The sequence below is a fragment of the Pithys albifrons genome, chromosome 10 (genome assembly GCF_047495875.1).
Source record: "Pithys albifrons albifrons isolate INPA30051 chromosome 10, PitAlb_v1, whole genome shotgun sequence".
Taxonomy (NCBI): domain Eukaryota; kingdom Metazoa; phylum Chordata; class Aves; order Passeriformes; family Thamnophilidae; genus Pithys; species Pithys albifrons.
Window position 1 is genome coordinate 33,141,737 of NC_092467.1, and position 20,802 is coordinate 33,162,538.

The following is a 20,802-nucleotide window of genomic DNA, read 5'->3' on the forward strand; positions in this document are numbered from 1 at the left end:
GCGGGGCCGCGCGGCACCGCGGGCGCGCATCGCTCCGCACCGCACAGCACCGCTCCGCATCATCCCGCACAACATCGCCCCGCATCAACCCTCACAGCATCGCATAGCACCGCTCCGCATCGTACAGCACAGCACCGCCCCGCACAGCATCGCTCCGCACAGCATCGCATAGTACCGCTCCGCATCGCACAGCATCGCCCCGCACCACCCCGCACAGCCTCGCCCCGCACCACTCCGCACAATATCGCCCCACACTGCCCCGCACAGCCTTGCCCCGCATCACCCCGCACAATATCGCCCCACACTGCCCCGCACAGCCTTGCCCCGCACCACCCCGCACAATATCGCCCCACACTGCCCCGCACAACCTTGCCCCGCACAATATCGCCCCACACTGCCCCGCACAGCCTTGCCCCGCACTGCCCCGCACAGCATCGCCCCTCTCCGCACCGCCCCGCGGGGGGGGGTCGCGGCGCGTCCCGCCCCCCGCACCGCCCTTGCGCCGCCGCGGAGCGCAGCGCGGGCGCGCAGCGGGACCGGACCCGCCCCACCGCCGCCGCCGCCGCCGCTTTGTGTCTGGGCGCCGCCCGCGGAGGCGGAGGCGGGCCCGGCGCTGGGCTCCGCGGGGCGGGCGGCGGGACGGGCGCGGGCAGCCCCCGCAGCGCCCCCGCAGCGCGGCCCGGCCGCGCATGGACGCGCGCTCCCGCCTGCACCGTGAGTAGCGCCGGGCCGGGCCCCGCACACCGCGGCGCGGGGAGGGGGCGCGGGCGCGGCGGAGGCTCCGCCGAGGACAAAGGAGCGGCGGGAGCGGGGCCGGGGCGGGGAGGGCGCGGGGCTCCCGGGGCTGCCCCCCGCAGCCCCCGCACGCTCCGGGCGCGTCTCCGCCGGCGTTCCCGTTAACCTGCCCGGAACGGGGGTCGGGCTCGGCAGAGCTCCTGGAAAATTCTGCGCCCGCTCCAGCGGCGGTGCCACCCACCCTGCCGAGGCGCCGGCGGTGCGGGAGATGCTCCGAGCGGTCCCGGCGCTGCCTCCCGCGGTCCCGGCGCGCTGGGCAAGGCCAGCGGGGGCTGAAGTTGGCGCCCCGGGGGTCGGGGAGCTTCGCGTCCGTGGGGAGCGGCGCATCCCCGTTCGAGGCAATTTGGGAGAACCAGGGCACGGGCTGGGCTGAGAGGGTGCAGGGCCTGCCTTTCCCCCGGACCCGTCTCTGCGTCCCTGCCCGGGGGACCGGCTGGGTTTGCTCGTTATTCCCTGGAGGCTGGACCAGGAATGCTCATGGCTGTGAGCGCCCTAGTGAAAGGTCCTTGATTTTTGGGAAATAGGAAGGATCCATATGGATATTTTTGCCGTGCCTGTCCCTCCAGTGAAATCCCTTCATTTTGCTCTCGTACATTTGTGATTTCCAGCTAAAGACTCCGGCCATGTGGGTTTAGCCTGAGGTGTTGTGAGTGATCATAATCCTTAGAAACAGGTGAAACACAAAGCGTTTCCCTCATCATTCCATGACAAGAGAAGTGACTTAATGTGGTGGATTCTGCTGTTCTGCATCTGCTCGCTCTGCTCCTCTCGGAGGATGGAGCCTTGCCATGGCAACCTGCACAGCACAGACTGCAGCCACTTCGGGGAAGTAGCAGGACTTGGGAAAGAAACGGGAACAGGTGATCTCAGAACGTGCAGAATTAGGGATAAATTGTGTGTCTTGTAAGGTGGGGCCTCTTTTTTAGGGAATATTCGTGGTGCTTCAGTTCAAAGGTGTGGGAGTGGGAAGGGAATCGGCCTTCGAGGAGGTCACGGATCTTCTCATGCAGCCGCAGTGGAAGGAGGTTCTTCATTTTCCAGGCAATATTAATGGCTGTGGGGAATGGCAAAGCCTTATTAATGTAAGGATGCTGGGATGGAATAGCTCTGTGTGTCCTGGCAGCTTGGTGTCCCTGTGAACCTCACCCTTTGCCTGGGTGCAATCTGTAAAACTTTTTCTTTGATAAACCAGCATCTTGAAACCTTTTATGTCATTACCTCACAGAGGAGGGGCTTTCCTGTGTCTTCAGTTACACAAATCACACGAAATGCTTAAAAAAAGAAGTTTCCATTACATCAGTTTTGGCAGTGGCTGGAGTGTCAGGAGCCATTCCTGAGTGTCCAGTGGATCCCAGCAGGCTCAGGGAGCTGCAGCTCGGGAGCAAACGCTGGGCTGGAGGTGGCCCCTGGGCTGGAGGAGCCTTCTGGGCTGGAGGTGGCCCCTGGGCTGGAGGTGGCCCCTGGGCTGGAGGTGGCCCCTGAGCTGGAGGAGCCTCCTGGGCTGGAGGAGCCTCCTGGGCTGGAGGTGGCCCCTGGGCTGGAGGTGGCCCCTGAGCTGGAGGTGGCCCCTGGGCTGGAGGTGCCTCCTGGGCTGGAGGTGCCTCCTGGGCTGGAGGTGGCCCCTGGGCTGGAGGTGGCCCCTGAGCTGGAGGTGGCCCCTGGGCTGGAGGTGGCCCCTGGGCTGGAGGTGCCTCCTGGGCTGGAGGTGCCTCCTGGGCTGGAGGTGCCTCCTGGGCTGGAGGTGCCTCCTGGGCTGGAGGAGCCTCCTGGGCTGGAGGAGCCTCCTGGGCTGGAGGTGCCTCCTGGGCCACAGCTCCACTGCTGGGAATCCCTGGGAAGGAGGGGCAGTGCTGGCCAGCAGCAAATCCCCATCCTGGGGCCTGCAGAAATTTGTAAATGCTTCTTAAAAATTCATTTAAAATTTGTTGGCGTTGTAGCTGCTCACAACAAATAGGATTTTCAAAGGGTTTTGTCCATTGTCTCTGGAATATTTCAAGGCAGCAGCATGTGCACTGTTAGAGCCACCAAACTTCAGATTAATGAGGAATTAATTGTCCCTGAGGTATTTGCAGCTGTGCAAGGCTTTGCTGGGAGTGTCGATCTTAAAGCAGAGACATTGGTCATGCAAAATACAGTGGAGCTTTGGGATTCATCCCAGAGCCAGGGAACAGGGATGAACCCACCTCGGAGTGTGCCAGGGCAGCCTGTGGCTGTGTGGTGGCAGCCCTGGAGCCCCCCAGAGCCCCCCGGAGCCCCCCAGAGCCCCGATGCCACTGAGCCACCCCTGGCTCCCTCCATGCCCAGCTCTGTCCGCGGTGCTGCCATCAGCGTGCCAGGAGCTGCTGCCCAGGAGGGGTCAGGGTGGGACAGGGGATTGATGTGGAGCAGGATATTGATGTGGAGCAGGGGATTGATGTGGAGCAGGGGGGTCCCAGGGCTTCAGAAATGGTGCATTTTACCCTCCTGGGCACTCAGCTCCCACCCCTCCTGCCCTGCCCTGCCCTGCCCTGCCCTGCTGGAGGGCGATGGGGACAGAGGCTCCGTCCCTGGAGCTGCAGGAGCCCTGGCTGTGCCCGGGACAGCCAGTCCTGGGTGCCCCCTTGGACAGGGCTGGGCTGGTGGCCTGGGAGTCAAACCTTCTGGAAGTGGGGGTAGGAGGAACTGCTCCCCTTCAGCCAAGGGGTGTGAATCCATCGGGCTGATCATCAGCACTCTGAAAATCCTCTCGGTGTGTGGGAACCCACACCCACCACTCTGCAAAGTGTCCCAGAAACAGCCAATGCCTCTTTATAATCCAAATTAATGATCTTGGTGGATCTAAGCCGAGCACCTCGATGTTGTACCAAGCCCTATTTAAAGATTTGTAAGAGCCACCATGTGTCCTTGGTTTTCATCTCAGCTCCCTCTAATTTTAGCGTGGTTTCTGGAGGCTTTAATTTGCCGGCACGGCAGATTGCATCAAATCCTGGGACAAGCCTTGCACAACTGAGCTTTTGCTCAGAGCTTTTTTTTTTTTTTTTTCCTTGGGATTGCAGCAATTTGTTGATGGCAGAGAAATCCTCCGTGTGTTACTGGGCAGAGCCACCCCTTTTGGGGTGACCTGCCGAGGAGTTCTGGAGGAGAGGAAGGTGGAGGGCTGTGATGGGCAGGAGGAGGGATGGCTGGAAGGAGCTGGGAGTCAGGCTGGAGAGGTCTGACAGCCCAGGGGAGAGGCTGCCACGGGCAGGACTGTGCCTAAGTGAGAAATTAGGGAAGGAAAGGAGCATTAAATCCCCGTGCTCTGGGAAGGGGGAGCAAATACCATGTTAATGGATCAAGTTATGGTGAATAAAGAAGAAAGGAAGCTGTAAGCTCAAGAAGGCTTTTTTATTATAAGGAGGAGAACAGTCTTCATCCTTTAGTTCACTTGTATCCAGAGTGAATGACTTTATAGCTACAGGAGTTTAAGCTTACTGGAGGAAAATGCCTTATTTTTTTTTCCTTTTTTTTCCCAACTATTCTGCGGAGGAAGAGATTTGCAAATGAGAGTTGGAGCAAAGCAGATCTGTGGAGAGCAAGTTTAACCTTTTCTGGGCATAGGAGCCAGTGGGCAGAGCCAGTCTGAGTCTGCCCAGGAGAGCAGCAGCACCGTTTGCCCTGAGCTGGATGTGGGCACAGAGCGCCGGGACTGGCAGCGCTGGGCACGTTGCCGTGGATGGCAAAGCACCACTTGGCTGTGGGAGCTGTAACCTGTCAGTCAGTGCTCGGCTTTCAGGGGTGTTTGAGATGTAGAGGGATCCTCGCGAGGTCTCTGCGCTCGGTGTGGCGCTGAGTCGGAGCCTGCGAGCTCCGGCACGGACTATAAATAGCGGCGCGGACGGAGCGGCGCGGCAGGTACCGAGCTCGGCGCTGAGCGCGGGGTGGCAAACACGGCCGGGCGAGCTCGGGGGCTGCCGGGCACAGCTGCCACCTGCCCAGCGGCCGGGCACAGCTGCCATCTGCCCCCTGCCAGCGCAGCCGCCGCTCCCCGTCCCGCCGGGAGCTGCCCCGGAGCGGAATGTGAAGCTTTGCTTGCCTTGGATTGCTTCGCACTCGGATTGGGTTTCACCTGCTCGCTCTCAAGTCCTGCTCCTTTGGTGACTTTTTCCGCCCTTTTCCCGTGCTCGCTGCGGTGGCCGCGGGCGCGCCCGTGGGAGGACGGGCATGGCGTGGCAGGACACGGGTGCCATTCCAGAGGCTGTCCTGAGAGGCCCTCGCTGCAGGAATGGATATCCCCCCGCGCTGGGCTACGGCAGGAGCTCCGTGCGGGGCCGGCGGCGCTGCCTGGCACTGCTGCGGCAAAGCAGCCTCCGCTGCAGAGGTGCGGGATGGGAGATGGGATGGGATGTGGGAGATGGGATGGGAGATGGGATGGGAGATGGGATGGGAGATGGGATGGGAGATGGGATGGGATGGAATTGACTGGGCTAGGCTGGACTGAGCTGGGCTGGACTGAGCTGGGCTGGACTGAGCTGGGCTGGACTGAGCTGGGCTGGACTGAGCTGAGCTGGGCTGAACTGGGCTGGGCTGGGCTGTGCTGAGCTGAGGACCAGCCCTGGGGTAGCTGAGCTGTGGGGCTGAGCAGCTGGTGGCACAAGGGGACCCAGGCTGTGGCTGGCAGAGCTCCTCTCCAGCAGGGCCAGGAATTCCACTGGATATGAGACAAAGGCTCTTCCCCCAGAGGGTGGTGGGCACTGACCAGGCTCCCCAGGGCAGTGGGCATGGCCCCAAGGCTGCCAGAGCTCCAGGAGTGTCTGGATGATCCTCTGGGGAACAGGGTGGGATTGTTGGTGTGTCTGTGCAGGGCTGAGGGTTGGACTCGATGGTCCTTGTGGGTCCTTTCTAATTTGGCATATTCTGGGATTCTGTGATCTCATCTCAGGTCAAACCCCACCAGTCCCTCCCACTCTCTGCTTCACTTGCATGACTTTATCCTCCAGTATGTAGAAATCATCTCCATTCAGACACCATATGTTCTGCTTTTAACACCATATTCCATCTTCTTGTCACGGTTGACCTTTGAAGAGTTTTTTGGGTTCCTCATCCCTTGCAGAGGCTTTGGGAGGTGTTCATGGTCCTCCTTGCTCCTGCCAGCAGGGCAGCTGGATGGAGTGGCCAGGAGGGAACAGTTATGGAGCAATGGCTGGATTGGAAAGGGATGAGGCTGAGGAGAGGGACGTGTCACCCCAGTGGAGGATGCTCTGGGTGGGCAGCTTGTCTTCAGGATTGGCATAAAATGCCCCAATGGTGGGTTTGGAGTGGGGCTGGAGTCCCCCTGTGCCTTGGGCTTAACTGTGCCCCAGGTATCAGCCCCCCTGGGCACCCAGGTGTGTGTGAGCGGCGCCCCCACCTCGAGGCAACGCTGCAGCTCTTGCTGTTGTTACAATAAATATTCTTACATTTTCCAGCCTGAGCACTAAATTGGTGGCTTTCAGCAGTTCTCTAATTATGTGAGACATTTTTTGTACTTAACAAATGGTTCTTATTCCTGCCAGCACTTCAGCCCGGTGTTCTGGGACTGTGGGTGTCAGGGAACAGAACATATTTCTGTGTCTGTGAATATGATCCCACACGTTGTCTTAAGTGGGAAAATGTTCACAGCCCTTATATGGAGAGGGATTTTTTTTCCCCAGATCCATCAGAGCTTTCTCCTGCAGTAATAACGCAGTTTGATCCTCCTGGTGCTCTGTAGGCTGAGGCTGCATTAGGAACCAGAAATGGGAAATGGGCTTTCTTCTTTTCCTGGCAAAAATGTCCTGTGGTGTGACCTGCTCTGCCTCAGAAACTGTTCGGGAACCGGTTCGAGGAGTGGCTGATGGTTTTCAGCACCTGATCAGTGGAGAGCTGCCAAGCTGGCAGTACCTGGGGGCAGCCAGGCTGCTGCTCCTCCTGGAGCTGTGCATCTGCATCTCCATCTCCCCGGGAGTTCCCACCCTCCTCCTCGTGCCCAGCTGTGTGGGCAGCAGCCTTGCAGCCTCCTGGCCCTGCAGGAGAAGCTGAGATGTTCGTGTGTCATGGCAAGGGACGTGTCCCACAGTGACGGGCTCTGCTCTCCTGTCCTGGGCCAGAGGTGTCTTGTTGTGTCCCACAGTCAGGTTTAGGGAACACAGGAGTTCCCAGAGCACCTTGTGGGGTGCTGGGAGGCTGGTTGGACTCATGAACACATGAAGCAAAGGGTGAAGAGTTCTTTGGTGTGATGGAGAGTGCAATGACCCTCCAATGGATTCTGTTCCATACTCATTTTTGCATCAGAGATTCCTGCACAGTGACACAACACCCCAAATCCCTTTGGTTTGTAGCAGGAAGGCTTTGGCCACATGTGAGAGGAGGAGGAGGAGATGTGAGGCTCTGTCTGTGGTGGTTGCTGGGAAGCTGGAGGGGAGGATGGATGGGCTGCAGTGGAGCTGCCGTGGTCACTCAGCACTTGGCACGGTGCCCTCACTGCTGGAGGCTCCTCACATGGGGATGTGTCAGTGCCCACCCTGGGGCCACCCAGCCTGGAGGGCACCCAGCTGAGGGGACAGGAGTGGCATGAACATGGATGCTGCTATCTATGGGTGACCAACAACCCAGAACTACAGAATGGTTGGGCTTGGAAGGGCCTGTGGGCATCCCCCAGCCCAGTGCCCCTGCTAAAGGAAGTTCAGCAGAGCAGGTGGCACAGGAACCTGCCCAGGTGGGTTTGAAAATCTCCAGAGAAAGAGCCTCCCCAGCCTCTCTGGGCACCTGCTCAGTGCTCTCCCACCCTCCCAGGAAAGAAGTTTTCCCTTATATTCAGGTGGAACTTCCTGAGTTCCAGTTTGTGCCCGTTGCCCCTTGTCCTGTCATGGGGCACCACTGGAAAGAGTCTGATTCCCTCCTCTTGGCACCCATCCCTTACATGTTGGTTCTCAGGGTGAGGTCCCTCTTGGTGTCCCCTCTGGAGGCAGAACAGCCCCAGCTCCCTCAGCCTTTGCTGCTCCCAGAGATGCTCCAGTCCCTTCAGCATCTCTGCAGCCTCTGCTGGACCAGCTCCAGGAGCTCCATGTCCCTCCTGTCCTGAGGAGCCAGCGCTGGGCACAGCACTGCAGATGTGCCCCCCAGGGCTGGGCAGAGGGGCAGGATCCCCTCCCTGCCCTGCTGGCACTGCCCTTCCTGTGGTATCCCAGGAGCCCATTGGCTTTCTTGGCCCCCAGGGCTGGTCATGGACAGCTGGTTGTCCAGCAGGACCTCCAGGTCCTCCCCCCAGGGATTCTGTGCCATTTTGGGGAACAAAGGTCTGCATGAACCTTGAGAACAAACCCCAGTTGCTACACATGTATTTGCAGCAGTTTCTTGGGACCATCAAATGCAGTTTTCTTTATTTGCTGTTCCAGGGTTGCAGATGCTGCAGTGCTTTTCTAGGTTTTTTTTTTCCCTAGTAAGACCATTTTTCAGGATTCCAGCTGAAATATCCGTGACAGAGGCCACACTAAAACTGTCACTGGGATGTTTGCACATCAGCTCTCCAACCTGGGCACAGAAACTCCTCAAAGTCAGGATTTCTGGGCATTTTCCAAGGCTGGCTGTGACTTCATCCTGCCAGGGAAAGGCACTTCTAATGGGCTGTCATTACCACTCTGCTGCTCAATGATCATTTCCATTCCTAACAGCAACAATATGGGGACTTGGACAAGCTAAAACTTGAGCTCCAGGACCTGCCAGTCAGAGGCCTTTAATCAGAGCTGCTATTTTGGGGAGGCAGATTCTGCATAAATAGGTGTGATGCAAAGTGTCAGACTGCATTCAGTCCTTGTCCAAGACATCTTCCTCCTTTTGGAATGGTGACTTTGTATAAAATTCCTCACCAAGGTCACTCTGGATCCATGGGGAGGGCTGGGAAAAGCCAACAGAAACTCCTTGTATTATTTGTTGTCTTCCTTAGTTTTATTTCAATGGAAGTGACTTTGTGGGAAAGACAACAAGGAAAAGATGTTCCAGGACTGAACCTGCTCGTGGAGGGAGATTTTGGTGCAGCAACTCCAGGAGTTGTTTCATTGCTGGCAGATTCCAGCCCGTGGAGCTCAGTGGGATTCCCTGGGCTGGGTTTGGAGCTGGTCCATCCCTGAGGAACACTGAGCTCCAAACCCCCAGTCCCAGTCTGTGCTTGGAACTCCTGAGCCTCTTCATTCCCTCTGACAGTTTTGGGGTGCAGGGGGGGGTGGTTGTCCCACCTGCCAATGTGGCACGTGGGGTGTCAGCAGAAAGGCAGAAAGACTCCTGTTGTCATCTTTGTTCTGCACCCTGAAGTCTCCCCAGTCCCTGCACCTCTTCAGAGACCACCAGGAACAAAACTAGGACAGGAATAAGGAGACAGGAATTCCAGGGAGGTTTGGAGTGCCCAGCCCTGGAGGTGCCCAAGGCAGGACTGGCCGTGGCACTCAGAGCTCTGGGCTGGGGGACAAGGTGGGCATCGGGCACAGGGTGGGCTCCAGGGGCTGGGAGGGCTTTGCCAAGGTGGGCATCGGGCACAGGGTGGGCTCCATGGGCTGGGAGGGCTTTGCCAAGGTGGGCATCGGGCACAGGGTGGGCTCCATGGGCTGGGAGGGCTTTGCCAAGGTGGGCATCGGGCACAGGGTGGGCTCCATGGGCTGGGAGGGCTTTGCCAAGGTGGGCATTGGGCACAGGGTGGGCTCCATGGGCTGGGAGGGCTTTGCCAAGGTGGGCATCGGGCACAGGGTGGGCTCCATGGGCTGGGAGGGCTTTGCCAAGGTGGGCATTGGGCACAGGGTGGGCTCCATAGGCTGGGAGGGCTTTGCCAAGGTGGGCATTGGGCACAGGGTGGGCTCCATGGGCTGGGAGGGCTTTTCCAGCCTCAGGGGTTCTGTGGTTCTGGGATTCTTTTTCTCAAGCCTCGTGTCTCTTCTGTGCAGCTCCTACAACTGGGAGGCATCTGTAGGGTTGGTGGAAGCAGCAGAAACCCATCAGTGTGAGCTGTCAGGTTGGGGTTGGGGAAACTTTAATTCCTTCTGGATCTGATGCTGAGGTCCCCCTGAACTCCTCACTCAGGAGCAGCAGAGGGGTCGGTGCCTGGTGCTCTCAGAGCTGCTCTCTGTTCCCAGCTCCCTTTGGAGCTCTCCTGTTTGCCCCAGAGATGGTGCCCAGCAGCTCCCAGTCCACCCTTGCCATGCCACCAAGGGCTGGGTGGTCACCTCTCCAGTTTGCCACAGCTCATCCCTTTTATAAACTGACCTACTTAGTGACTCTTCACAGGCAAGTCCATCCCTTTGCTTGTCCTTTCATCCTATTTTGAGCATTTCCCATCCCCAGGATGTCCTTCCCTTTTATTTCAACGAGGGGATGGAGGTTTCTGCCTTTAGAATAGCTCTGAGAAACCTTAAACCTTGAAGTCCTCTCTGCAGTCCTTGACTTTTTTCTGGTCCATCAGTCACTGCCTTTGCTACACCCAGGGATGGTTTTCATGCTGCAGAAATCCAAGATCAACGAGTTTTTTCTTCTTAATAAATTCACTCATAAAATTCAACACCTTTTAAGAGAATGTTCATAATTGACAAGAGAGAAAAAAGTGATCATTCTGTCTCTAATGAACTGATGAGTCTGAATATTAAATCATCTGCAGAAATCACCTCTTAATTTCTCTCCATCCTCTTCTTCCTCCATGTCCTTTACCACTCAGAATTTGGCTGTTTCTTTTTGGGGGTTAAGAGGAAGTGCTTTAGAATGGAGTGTCAAACATACTGACCCTTAACACACAGTTGGGGTGTTCTCTTGTGTAAATACACAGAAGTGATATCTGCATAAATATGAACCTATAAATAGGGATTTATAAGAACACCTGCATTAAATTTGCCTCCATCCTGAGATTGCTCCTTCCTCCCCAGAGGAAACTCCCTGGAAACCTCCAGCAAGTGAAATACAGACCATTAAGCAGTTTGATGACTTTTCCAAACCTTCCCCATGTGGAGCTTTGGGGCTTCACTTTGACCTCCTGTGGCTTCTTGGTTCCCTCTGAGGATGAGAGGTGGAATAATTCCTGCTGGGACAGGTTAGAGTGGAAGTGGGACAGGCAGGGAGGGTGTCAGGGGGTGTATTCAGGAAGGGTCAGGACACTCAGCTGTTCTCTGGGAAGAGCTGCAGAGGTGGATCTTGGCTTTTGGGGAAGCTGCTCAAGGCTTGGGGGCTTTTCTTCTTCAGGTTTACCCAGAATTTCTGAAAAAAATACTTTAAAAATTAGATCTTTTCAGGCACTGTCTTGGTTTGAGGAAGCCTACAACAGGCACACAAGGATTTTTCCAGACCCACTGTGTTCTTCTTCAGTCTCATGGAAAAACAGGCACATCTGTCAGACTTTTGGTCCCAAACTATCTTTTTCCAGTTTATAATTGCTTCTCTCTGAAGTATTTTCATGGAATAGTTGGGGATGGAGGGGACCTTAAATGTCATCTCATCCCACCCCCTGCCATGGGCAGGGACACCTCCCACCAGCCCAGGCTGCTCCAAGCCCTGTCCAGCCTGGCCTGGGACACTCCCAGGGCTGGGGCAGCCACAGCTTCTCTGGGCACCTGTGCCAGGGCCTGCCCACCCTCCCAGCCAGGAATTCCTTCCCAATATCCCCCCTATCCCAGGACCTGCCCACCCTCCCAGCCAGGAATTCCTTCCCAATATCCCCCCTATCCCAGGGCCTGCCCACCCTCCCAGCCAGGAATTCCTTCCCAATATCCCCCCTATCCCAGGGCCTGCCCACCCTCCCAGCCAGGAATTCCTTTCCAATATCCCATCTAGCCCTGCCCTCTGGCAGTGGGAAGCCATTCCCTGTGTCCTGTCCCTCCATCCCTTGTCCCAAGTCCCTCTCCAGCTTTCCAGCTCCTGCCAAGCCACAGAGGAAGGGACCAGCTCCAAACTCTCTTCCCATCCCAGGTCCAGGACTGGTCCAGGAGGGTTTTTGGGATGAACTTTGTTCCCAGGAGAGCTGAGCTGCTCCATGGGGAGAGTGTTGCAGTGACCCAGAGAGGAGCACAGGGAATGCTTGGGAATTGTGTGCTGGGCCAAGCCATTAATATTAGGGCACTTTCCCTTATTTTCAGCTGTGAACTGTAATTTGCTATAATTGTTTGTTTCCTAATAAATACTGGGGAGCTCTTCTTGCCATCAAAACACATGAAACATTTTGCTTTGATGTCTCATACTTGGGCTAATTGAATTCATCTCTGGGAAGGAGTTTGTGACCAGATGCCTGAGCTCTGACTGAGGTACCACACCTTGTTCTGCCTCTCTGGACACACCCAGGAGGTCAAACCCCCCTCCTTTATATCCTCCTCATTTAACTGGAGCCAGGAGAGCTCCACAGGTAGAAGGGCACTCATTGCACCCCAGGTGGGGTGGGAGGTGCTGCCCCTCAGGTGAGGGTGGAACACCCGAGGGAATCCACACTCTGCTGAGAAAGTCATCAATGTTTGTTCCAAAACACTTCCAAGTTTCAGCTGCAGCAGCTGCAACTCAGCTAATAATGGCATTAAAACAATGTCAACTTGAAACAGAAATCAAATACCGAGTAGTGACTCCTGCTGCCATTTAACTGCAGATAAAACATGAATGCTTATTCTTAATTAGGGAATGAAAAATGCTAATTAGCAAGTTACATCGTGGTATTGTTCCAGAGATGAGTGTTTTGTTATTAAAATTGCTTTGAAAGCAAAGATAGTCCTGGGCTAAATATAATTTAGGGTTCTGCCACATTTTGTCTCTCTGTTTTGCTGCTCTGTTGCTTCTCTCTCCAAACTGGGGTGGGACAAACTGTGCTCTGAAATGACATCACTGAGAGTTGGTGCTCGCTCTGGGTGTGCAGGGGGGGTTTGTCCTGTGCCCTGTGCCAGCCCCCCGTGCCAGGCCCTCCATCCTCCTGCCACTGCTGCTTGGCCAGGAGAACCAGAGCTGTTCTGAGCCTTCTTTGCTCCATTCAGGAGCTGTTCTTGTGTGTTTTGGGTGGATATCCATCCTTGCTTATCCAGCATCATGGAGTGGCTCAGGCTGGAAAATCCCTCGGATCCCACCAAGTCCAACCACCCCCAGCCCACCACTGAGCATGTCCCCAAGTGCCACATCCACAGGGCCTTTAAATCCCTCCAGGGATGGGGAACCACCCCTGCCCTGGGCAGCTGTGCCAGGGCTGGACAGCCCTTTCCAGGGAGAAATTCCTCCTGATGTCCAACCTGACCCTCCTGGCAGTGCCCTCTGCTCCTGTCCCTGTGCCCTGGGGCACAGCCCGACCCCCTGTCCTGGCTCCCCCTCCTGGCAGGGATTGCAGAGCCAGAAGGTCCCCCCTGAGCCTCCTTTGCTCCAGGCTGAGCCCCCCCAGCTCCCCCAGCCCCTCCGGCTGCTCCAGCCCCTTCCCAGCTCCCCCAGCCCCTCCTGCTGCTCCAGCCCCTTCCCAGCTCCCTCAGCCCCTTCCCATCTCCCTCAGCCCCTTCCCATCTCCCTCAGCCCCTTCCCATCTCCCTCAGCCCCTTCCCAGCTCCCTCAGCCCCTCCTGCTGCTCCAGCCCCTTCCCAGCTCCCTCAGCCCCTTCCCATCTCCCTCAGCCCCTTCCCATCTCCCTCAGCCCCTTCCCAGCTCCCTCAGCCCCTCCTGCTGCTCCAGCCCCTTCCCAGCTCCCTCAGCCCCTTCCCAGCTCCCTCAGCCCCTTCCCAGCTCCCTCAGCCCCTCCTGCTGCTCCAGCCCCTTCCCAGCTCCCTCAGCCCCTCCTGCTGCTCCAGCCCCTTCCCAGCTCCGTTCCCTGCCCTGGACACGCTCCAGCCCCTCTGAGGGCCCAGAACTGCCCCAGGGCTGAGGTGCCCCAGCAGAGCCAGCCCAGGGCTGGGCACTGCCCTGCTCCTGCTGCCACACCAGTGCTGGGACAGCCCAGGACACCCTTGGCCACCTGACCCATTGTCACTGGCAGTGGGTGTTACCCCCTGGTTTTCCCTGCCTTGCTCTGGCCTGGCAGCACTCAAGGAATCACCTTGGATGGTTTGCCACCCACCCTCCCAACCAGGCAGTGCCAGGCTCTGTGCCAGCCCCTGCCAGGGGTGCAAACAGAGCTGAGGGGTCTGTGCTGCCCCTCACAGCTCCCCCCATGCTCAGGGCAGAGGTTACAGAATTATAAATTCATTTATAGACATCAATACTGGAGGAAAAGCCAGGAAAGAAATCCAGGGCTCTGCAATATCCAGAATGATTTTGTCATTGATTTCCTGGAGTGAAATTCTTAATTTTATGCCATCTCAGTGTCCTGTGTATTTGTGATTTATTTGTCAACAAAAGGAGCAAAAGGCAGATTTATTTGTGATAGTTCTGTGAGTCCTGTAACAGTTTTTGTTTGATGGAGTGCAATGACTGTAAAGGAACTTCAGAGTGGTTTATATTCCATGGAATTATGGATGAAGTGGAGGAGCTTTGAGGCTCGTGGATGAGCTGTGGGGTGGAACTGGATGGGCTTTCAGAGAATCCCAGAGTGTGGTGGGTTGGAAGGGACCCATCAGGATCCTGGAGTCCAACTCTGGCCCTGTGCAGAACACCCCAGGATATCCAAGTGGGAATCCCAGGATACCAAAAAAGAGGGAAAACACCCCAAAAAGCTCTGGAATCTGAGCCAGATCATTCCTTGATTGTGTGATTCTGAACAAGGGTCTTGCAAAACATGTAAAAGTTAAAAGAGCTTAATTTTAAACATTTGTATAATTTAGTAATAATCTCATTATTTGAGTGTATGGAATCTGGAGGAGCTGAATATTCAAAGCATCCTTTTCCTCAGAAATCCTTGGATTAGGCAGCGTCCCTGAGATCAGGGAGCAGCTGGGGCAGTCCTTGTTTGGGGCAGTCTCTGGCACTGACACTGTGCCCACTGTGCCCTTGGAGTGCCAGTGCTGCCCCTCGGTGTGGGGTGGCAAATCCACGGGCTGGGCATGGGGCCCTTCCTCCAGCTTTGGCTTCCCCTTAGTCTGCTCAGGAGGCAGATTGTTCCCAGGGTACCCGAGCCAGGTGCCCCTTGGGCTGAGGGGATGGCTCAGACCCAGGCAAGGCTCCTGCTGCTCCAATTTGCAGCCTCATTTCACCTGGGACAGAGCCTGGAGGAGCCACGGGGGGTTCCTGGGGCAGCCCAGATTGTGGAGGGGATAATGAGCAGCTCCTGGAAGTGATTAAATAAAGGTGGCATCGCTGGGCCAGCCATGCCAGCACCGTGATGGGATCATTCCTTACCCTTTGCCAGTCTTTGATGGATTGTGGTGGTGGTTTCAGAGACTTTCCATGCTGGGAGCAGCAGGCAGATGGTTCACCCGGGAATTCCAGAGCCTGGGGAAGGTCAGAACTCCCTTTGCTGCAGGGTTATGACTCTCTGGGGCACAGGGGGTGACCCTTGGGGACAGGCTCGGACTGGGGGTCCCTGGGGGTCCCTCCCAGCCCAGGGCAGGTGGCTCTGGGGCACTTGTCACTGTGCCCATGCCAAGCACACTCCCAGCCAGTCCTGACCTTCCCTCTGCAGCAGGAAGTGCTGGAGCCCTGAGGAACCTGCCAGGCGTGGGGAACCCTTGAAGCCTCGCCAGTAAATGTTAATAGATGGGAGTTAAAGCTTTTCAGTGTTTTAAATGTTGTTTTCCCTTCTTGATTAGCAATTCAGCCCCGCTCTTCATCCTGGTACGTGCCCGTTTGCATAACCCAGGCTGGCACCAGTGCCAGTCTCATCTGAGGGGCTCAGCAGCACCAAGGCACATGTTCCCAGAGCTCCTCTTGAGCTCCCACAGAACTCAGAGCTTATCTGGGATCTGGGAGTGCAAGCACTGAGTATTTTAGAGATGGGAGCCCCTGTGCCTTCAGCAGCTGCTTTTTGGGTCTGGAGGTGGGAGGGGTTTTTTTAAAGTGTTCATTGGCATCAGCAGCCTCTTCCCTATAGAATTATTTTGGATTCTTCCCCCTGACTGAAGCCTTTCCAGTTTGCTCAGAATGACCTTTGTTTGTAGTAAGTTGAATGTTGCTTTGTGCTTTAGAGTTGAGTGAGGGTTTTATTGGCCCTGTGAAGTGGATGATGCTGCAGGGGTGGGATTAAACCCAGGTGGGTATTTTATATATTCTGAGACCTTTCACCCTGAAATGGTGGTTGTACCTTCTGTCTTCTCCTTTTGGCCTGGAGAAAAGGAGGCTCAGGGGGCACCTTCTGGCTCTGCAATCCCTGCCAGGAGGGGGAGCCGGGACAGGGGGTCGGGCTCTGCTCCAGGGACAGGGACAGGAGCAGAGGGAATGGCCTCCTCTTGGAGCAGAAGGGATTTATGTTGGATTTTGGGAAAAATGTCTTCATGGAAAGGTCTGTCAGGCATTGGAACAGGATGTCCAGGGCAGGGGTGGTTCCCCATCCCATGGGGGATTTAAAGGCCATGTGGATGTGGCACTTGGGGACATGGACAGAGTGGCCTTGGCAGTGCTGGGGGTTGGTTGGACTCGATGGGCTCCGAGGGATTTTCCAGCCTGAACAATTCTGTGATCCTCTGTTGCAACTCAGCAATGAAGGGACTGGGGAGAGGAGAGATCCAAAATGATCAGGGGGATATTTAAGCCCCCTGGAAATGCCACTTGGTGGGCTGATGGAATGGAGGTACCTGTGGCATTCTTCATTCCTCTCCATGATGAACTCACCCATCTGGTAATGGAGGAATTGAAATGACTTCAGGACTAATCCCCAGCCACTGTGACTGTCCCCACCTCATTGTGATGGTTTCCAGCACTGCTTCCAGTTTCACAGGTTTTAAAAATACACTCCCCAGATTTGGTAGGAGGAAGTTTTCTTGGAGGACAAGTGAAATCACCATAAAAGGCTTGTTGTCAAGTCTTACGGGTTCAGTGTTTTTAATTTAACTTGTTACATCACAGGAGTGTGAATTAATTAAACTTCCTATTCATATAGGAAGGATCTATTTTAGCTGATGAATCTCTGAGAAAAAGGTTGGAGATGCGTCAGCATCTGCTCTGCCTCTGAGAGGAAAATAAATACAGTTCAAAAGAGCTGGATGGCAGGGAAGGCATCCGTGGCTGTGCCCTTCATCCTGCTGGACAAAGAGCTCCCTGAAAGGAGCCTCCTCCTCAGGGGCCACGCTGTGATCATCAGCCTTGGGGGCTCTGAAGCTCCTTTGAATATTCTTATTCCCTCTCCAGCTCCGGGCTGTGTCTTCCCCTCTGAACAGCTGCAATTACTGAGGAACCCACAGCCCTGGGCAGCTCTTCTGAGCATCTTGCAGTGCTTTTAATTGACTTATCCAGTATCTGGGGGGGCCTGATGGCCCTGGCTGGCTGTCCTTTGGTCCCTGCCCCTGGTGGCCTCTTTTCCTGCTATCAGCTCCTATTTGAGGTTCAGTCTCTTGCAGATCCATTAGGAAGAAATTAACTTTGCAGGAACAGAGTGGTGGAAAATGGACCTTTGGATGTTCTGCTGGTGCAGGAGGACATTCTGTCAGGGCTGGTGTCTCCAGTGCTGGTCTCACTGATGCCCTGCCCAGCCAGGTCAGGAGAGGAGCTGTGGCACCTCTGGCAGTGCCCACCTGGCAGCTGCTGGGCTGGCTCTTCATTTCATGTTCTGTGTTTGTTCCAAGTGTTGTCATACCCCAAACAAATGTTGCTGCTGCAGTCCCAGGTGCCCCTGCAGCTCAGTGGGCAGTGGTGGCTCCAGTGCTGCTGCTGCTGCTGTCCCAGTGGCTCCAGTGCTGCTGCTGCTGTCCCAGTGGCTCCAGTGCTGCTGTTTCTGTCCCAGTGGCTCCAGTGCTGCCGTTTCTGTCCCAGTGGCTCCAGTGCTGCTGCTGTTTCTGTCCCAGTGGCTCCAGTGCTGCTGCTGCTGTCCCAGTGGCTCCAGTGCTGCTGTCCCAGTGGCTCCAGTGCTGCTGTTTCTGTCCCAGGGGCTCCAGTGCTGCTGTTTTTGTCCCAGTGGCTCCAGTGCTGCTGCTGCTGTCCCAGTGGCTCCAGTGCTGCTGCTGCTGTCCCAGTGGCTCCAGTGCTGCTGTTTCTGTCCCAGTGGCTCCAGTGCTGCTGCTGCTGTCCCAGTGGCTCCAGTGCTGCTGTCCCAGTGGCTCCAGTGCTGCTGTTTCTGTCCCAGTGGCTCCAGTGCTGCTGTTTCTGTCCCAGTGGCTCCAGTGCTGCTGTCCCAGTGGCTCCAGTGCTGCTGTCCCAGTGGCTCCAGTGCTGCTGCTGCTGCCCCAGTGGCTCAGTGAGATCTGGGCAGTGCTGGATCCAGTGCTGTTGCTGTTCCCCTGGCTCTGCTCTGCCCATCCCACTGCTCCCACCAGGAGCCCTGTGCCAGCCTGCCCTGGCCCTGCAGGGTTGCAGACACACGTGTGCTGGCATTAATGTGATTAAGCTGCTGTAATTCTCCCTAACCAGGGTTGTGTTTTGCTGATTCCATTCCCTGTGCAGGATCAGTGTCAAGCTGCCAGGCCTGGAATGCTCCATGATCCCATTCTCTGCAGTGCTTTGGAGCAGCAGCTCCCTGGCCCCTCCTGAGTCCCTTGGCCAAGGATGTGCAACTGCCACAGGAGTGTTCCTGTGCTTGGACCTGTGGCCTTGGCACACAAGTCAGAGCTCAAGACAGAGCCAGATAAAACTTTTCAGACTGTTTTTTTGGAAAAGAAGGCAGGGTGGGAGGTGGAGATGTGCAGAGAACACTGACCTGGGGGTTCTTGCTGTAACAACCCCCCAGAAATCCCTGTGAATTCTCATTAATCCAGTGCTAGAACCATCTATGGAGGCATCAATGTCCTCACTGCTCCAAGAAGTGATCAGTTGATTTTACTTCTTGGTTTGTTCCTGAAATGCTGGTGGGGAACAGCCAAGCAGCCATTTGGTCTGAGCTTTTCTGAGTCCTGTGTGGAAAGCAGGATAATTCCTGCAAAATGTGGACCACTCTGGAGTGGAATCCCAGCTGGAATGGCTTTGGAGTGCTGGGTCCACCCCAGGCTCTCCTGTCTGCTCTGCTGCTGCCCAGCCTGGGCCTCACCTTCCCTGGGGTGGTTCAGCACACCACAAATGTCACACAGGAGTGACAATATTCCATGGGAACACGTAAAAAAATAACATTCTTTACAAAGTTGGATGGGCAATAATCATCCTGTTTGCTTATTGAGGAGAGAAACAATTCCTCCAAACTCAGCAGTAAAGGAGGGGGCAGCTGAGCTGCCATTGGAGTCTGGAACTTCTTTGGTTGGTAGTTTGGTTGTCAGGGCAATATTACTGTAAAATATCATTTTTCTGCATATGATCTGCCATGAAATAGAGTGGCTTTTGGGGCTGATTGTCCACACTGGCCTTGCACTGGGGGCAATTCCTGTTTCCTCAGCTCTTGGTGGCTCTTTCTGATCTCCTGAGCCACTGCCAGACCTACAGAGGAAGGAAATCTATTTTAAGAAAGGAAGAGAAATCCCCAGTGCTGTTCAGAGCCCGTGGAATGTCTCCCAGTGAAGGTGGACTGTGCTGAGGTGTTCCAATTAATAATGTAATGTGGGAATGAGTTTCCTGGCTCTGGAGGTGCTGGAGGTGGCACCAGGCAGGGGTTTGGAGCTGCAGGACTGTCCCTGTGCCAGCTGCCCCCGGTCACTGGCAGTGCCTGGCACGGGGATCTGGCTGGCAGGGCACTGGCAGTGTGTTCTCCAGGCCTGGAGAGGGAACTCTTTCGAGGAAATGCTGGTCCTTGGCACGGCTGAGGACAGCCAGCCCCGAGGTGGGCACACCCAGCAGCACCCTTGGCACACCCACGGAGTGTTCTGCTGGTGCTGGGAGGGGCATTAGGAGAGAGGAAAGGAATTCTGCTCTTGGATCTGACCCAAAAATTGTAGTTAGTGCCTTGTGATCTCTGTAAGGAGAATGTCAGGAGGTTGCAGTGCAATCCCTGGTGACAGATCCACGTGCACATCCCCAGCCTTGGCTGTTTCCATTCCAGAGGGCTCCAAACCAGCCCTGACCTGCTGCCTCTGCTCTGCCTGCAATGGGAGCAAAGTGCACCTTTCATGTGTAACACGGAGCTCCTTCCTCTTGGACTGAGTGTTGCATTTGAAAGGAAAGTTCTGTGGGGTTCTTTTTGTTGGAGAACATTGGCCAGGACCTTTGGAACCAGCAGTTCCTCAGGTTTGTGGGCTGGTGCTGGGGTGGGAGGAGGAAGGAGAGGCTGAAGGTGGGCACGAGCAGAAGGAATGGGGTTATTCCATGGCAGGGATGGAGCTGTGGAACCCCAGAGGGGACTCAGTGCACTCAGTGCTTCCCATCACTGACTAACATGGACTGTGCAGGGTGGACAGAACAGGCAGGAATTTCCCTTGGAGATCAGGAGTCTCACACGGGACTCTGGGAATCTCTGCTGGATGTGTTGGGGGTTGGACAGCCAGAGACAGGGTGGGATTTGGGGTGTCCTGTGCAGGGCAGGAGTTGGGCTTGGTGATCATTGGGGATCCCTTCCAACTCAGGGCATTCTGTGGTTCTGTGACCCCAGGGAAGGGCTGGAGCTGTGCCAGGGCAGGGACAGGGCACGGGGAATGGCTGGAGCTGTGCCAGGGCAGGGACAGGGCACAGGGAATGGCTGGAGCTGTGCCAGGGCAGGGTCAGGGCAAAGGGAATGGCTGGAGCTGTGCCAGGGCAGGGTCAGGGCAAAGGGAATGGCTGGAGCTGTGCCAGGGCAGGGACAGGTGGGATCTCAGGGAAAGGTCCTTCCCCCAGAGGGTGGTGGGCACTGCCCAGGCTCCCCAGGGCAGTGGGCACAGCCCCAAGGCTGCAGAGCTCCAGGACGGTTTGGATGATGCTCTGGGGCACAGGGTGGGATTTCTGGGTGTCTGTGCAGGGCTGGGGTTGCCCTGGATGATCTCTGGGGTCCTTCCAGCTCAGGATATTCTGTGGTTGTAAAGGTGAAGGTTTAGGGAACTGACCCCCAACTTCCAAGGCTGCCTGAAGTGCCCCGGGGATGCCCCTCTGTGGGCAGTGCCAAGGGTTGTCTTTGCTCTCCTAATCCAGTTT

At 56.1% G+C, this 20,802-nt stretch overlaps 1 protein-coding gene across 4 annotated transcripts in view; it reads left to right on the forward strand.

Moving 5' to 3' along the window:
- The first annotated feature begins 618 nt into the window (after nt 1-618).
- Nucleotides 619-20,802, forward strand: part of LRRC7 (leucine rich repeat containing 7) — a 134,183-nt gene continuing 113,999 nt past the window's right edge. For 3 of the 4 annotated variants that reach the window (XM_071565461.1, XM_071565462.1, XM_071565463.1), the window contains exon 1: nt 4,022-5,134. In XM_071565461.1, coding sequence (XP_071421562.1) covers nt 4,978-5,134 — 157 coding nt within the window. In that variant the 5' untranslated portion in view covers nt 4,022-4,977. Of the gene's footprint in view, nt 715-4,021; nt 5,135-20,802 lie in introns of those variants that run through there. The other variant, XM_071565464.1, reaches the window with a different exon arrangement.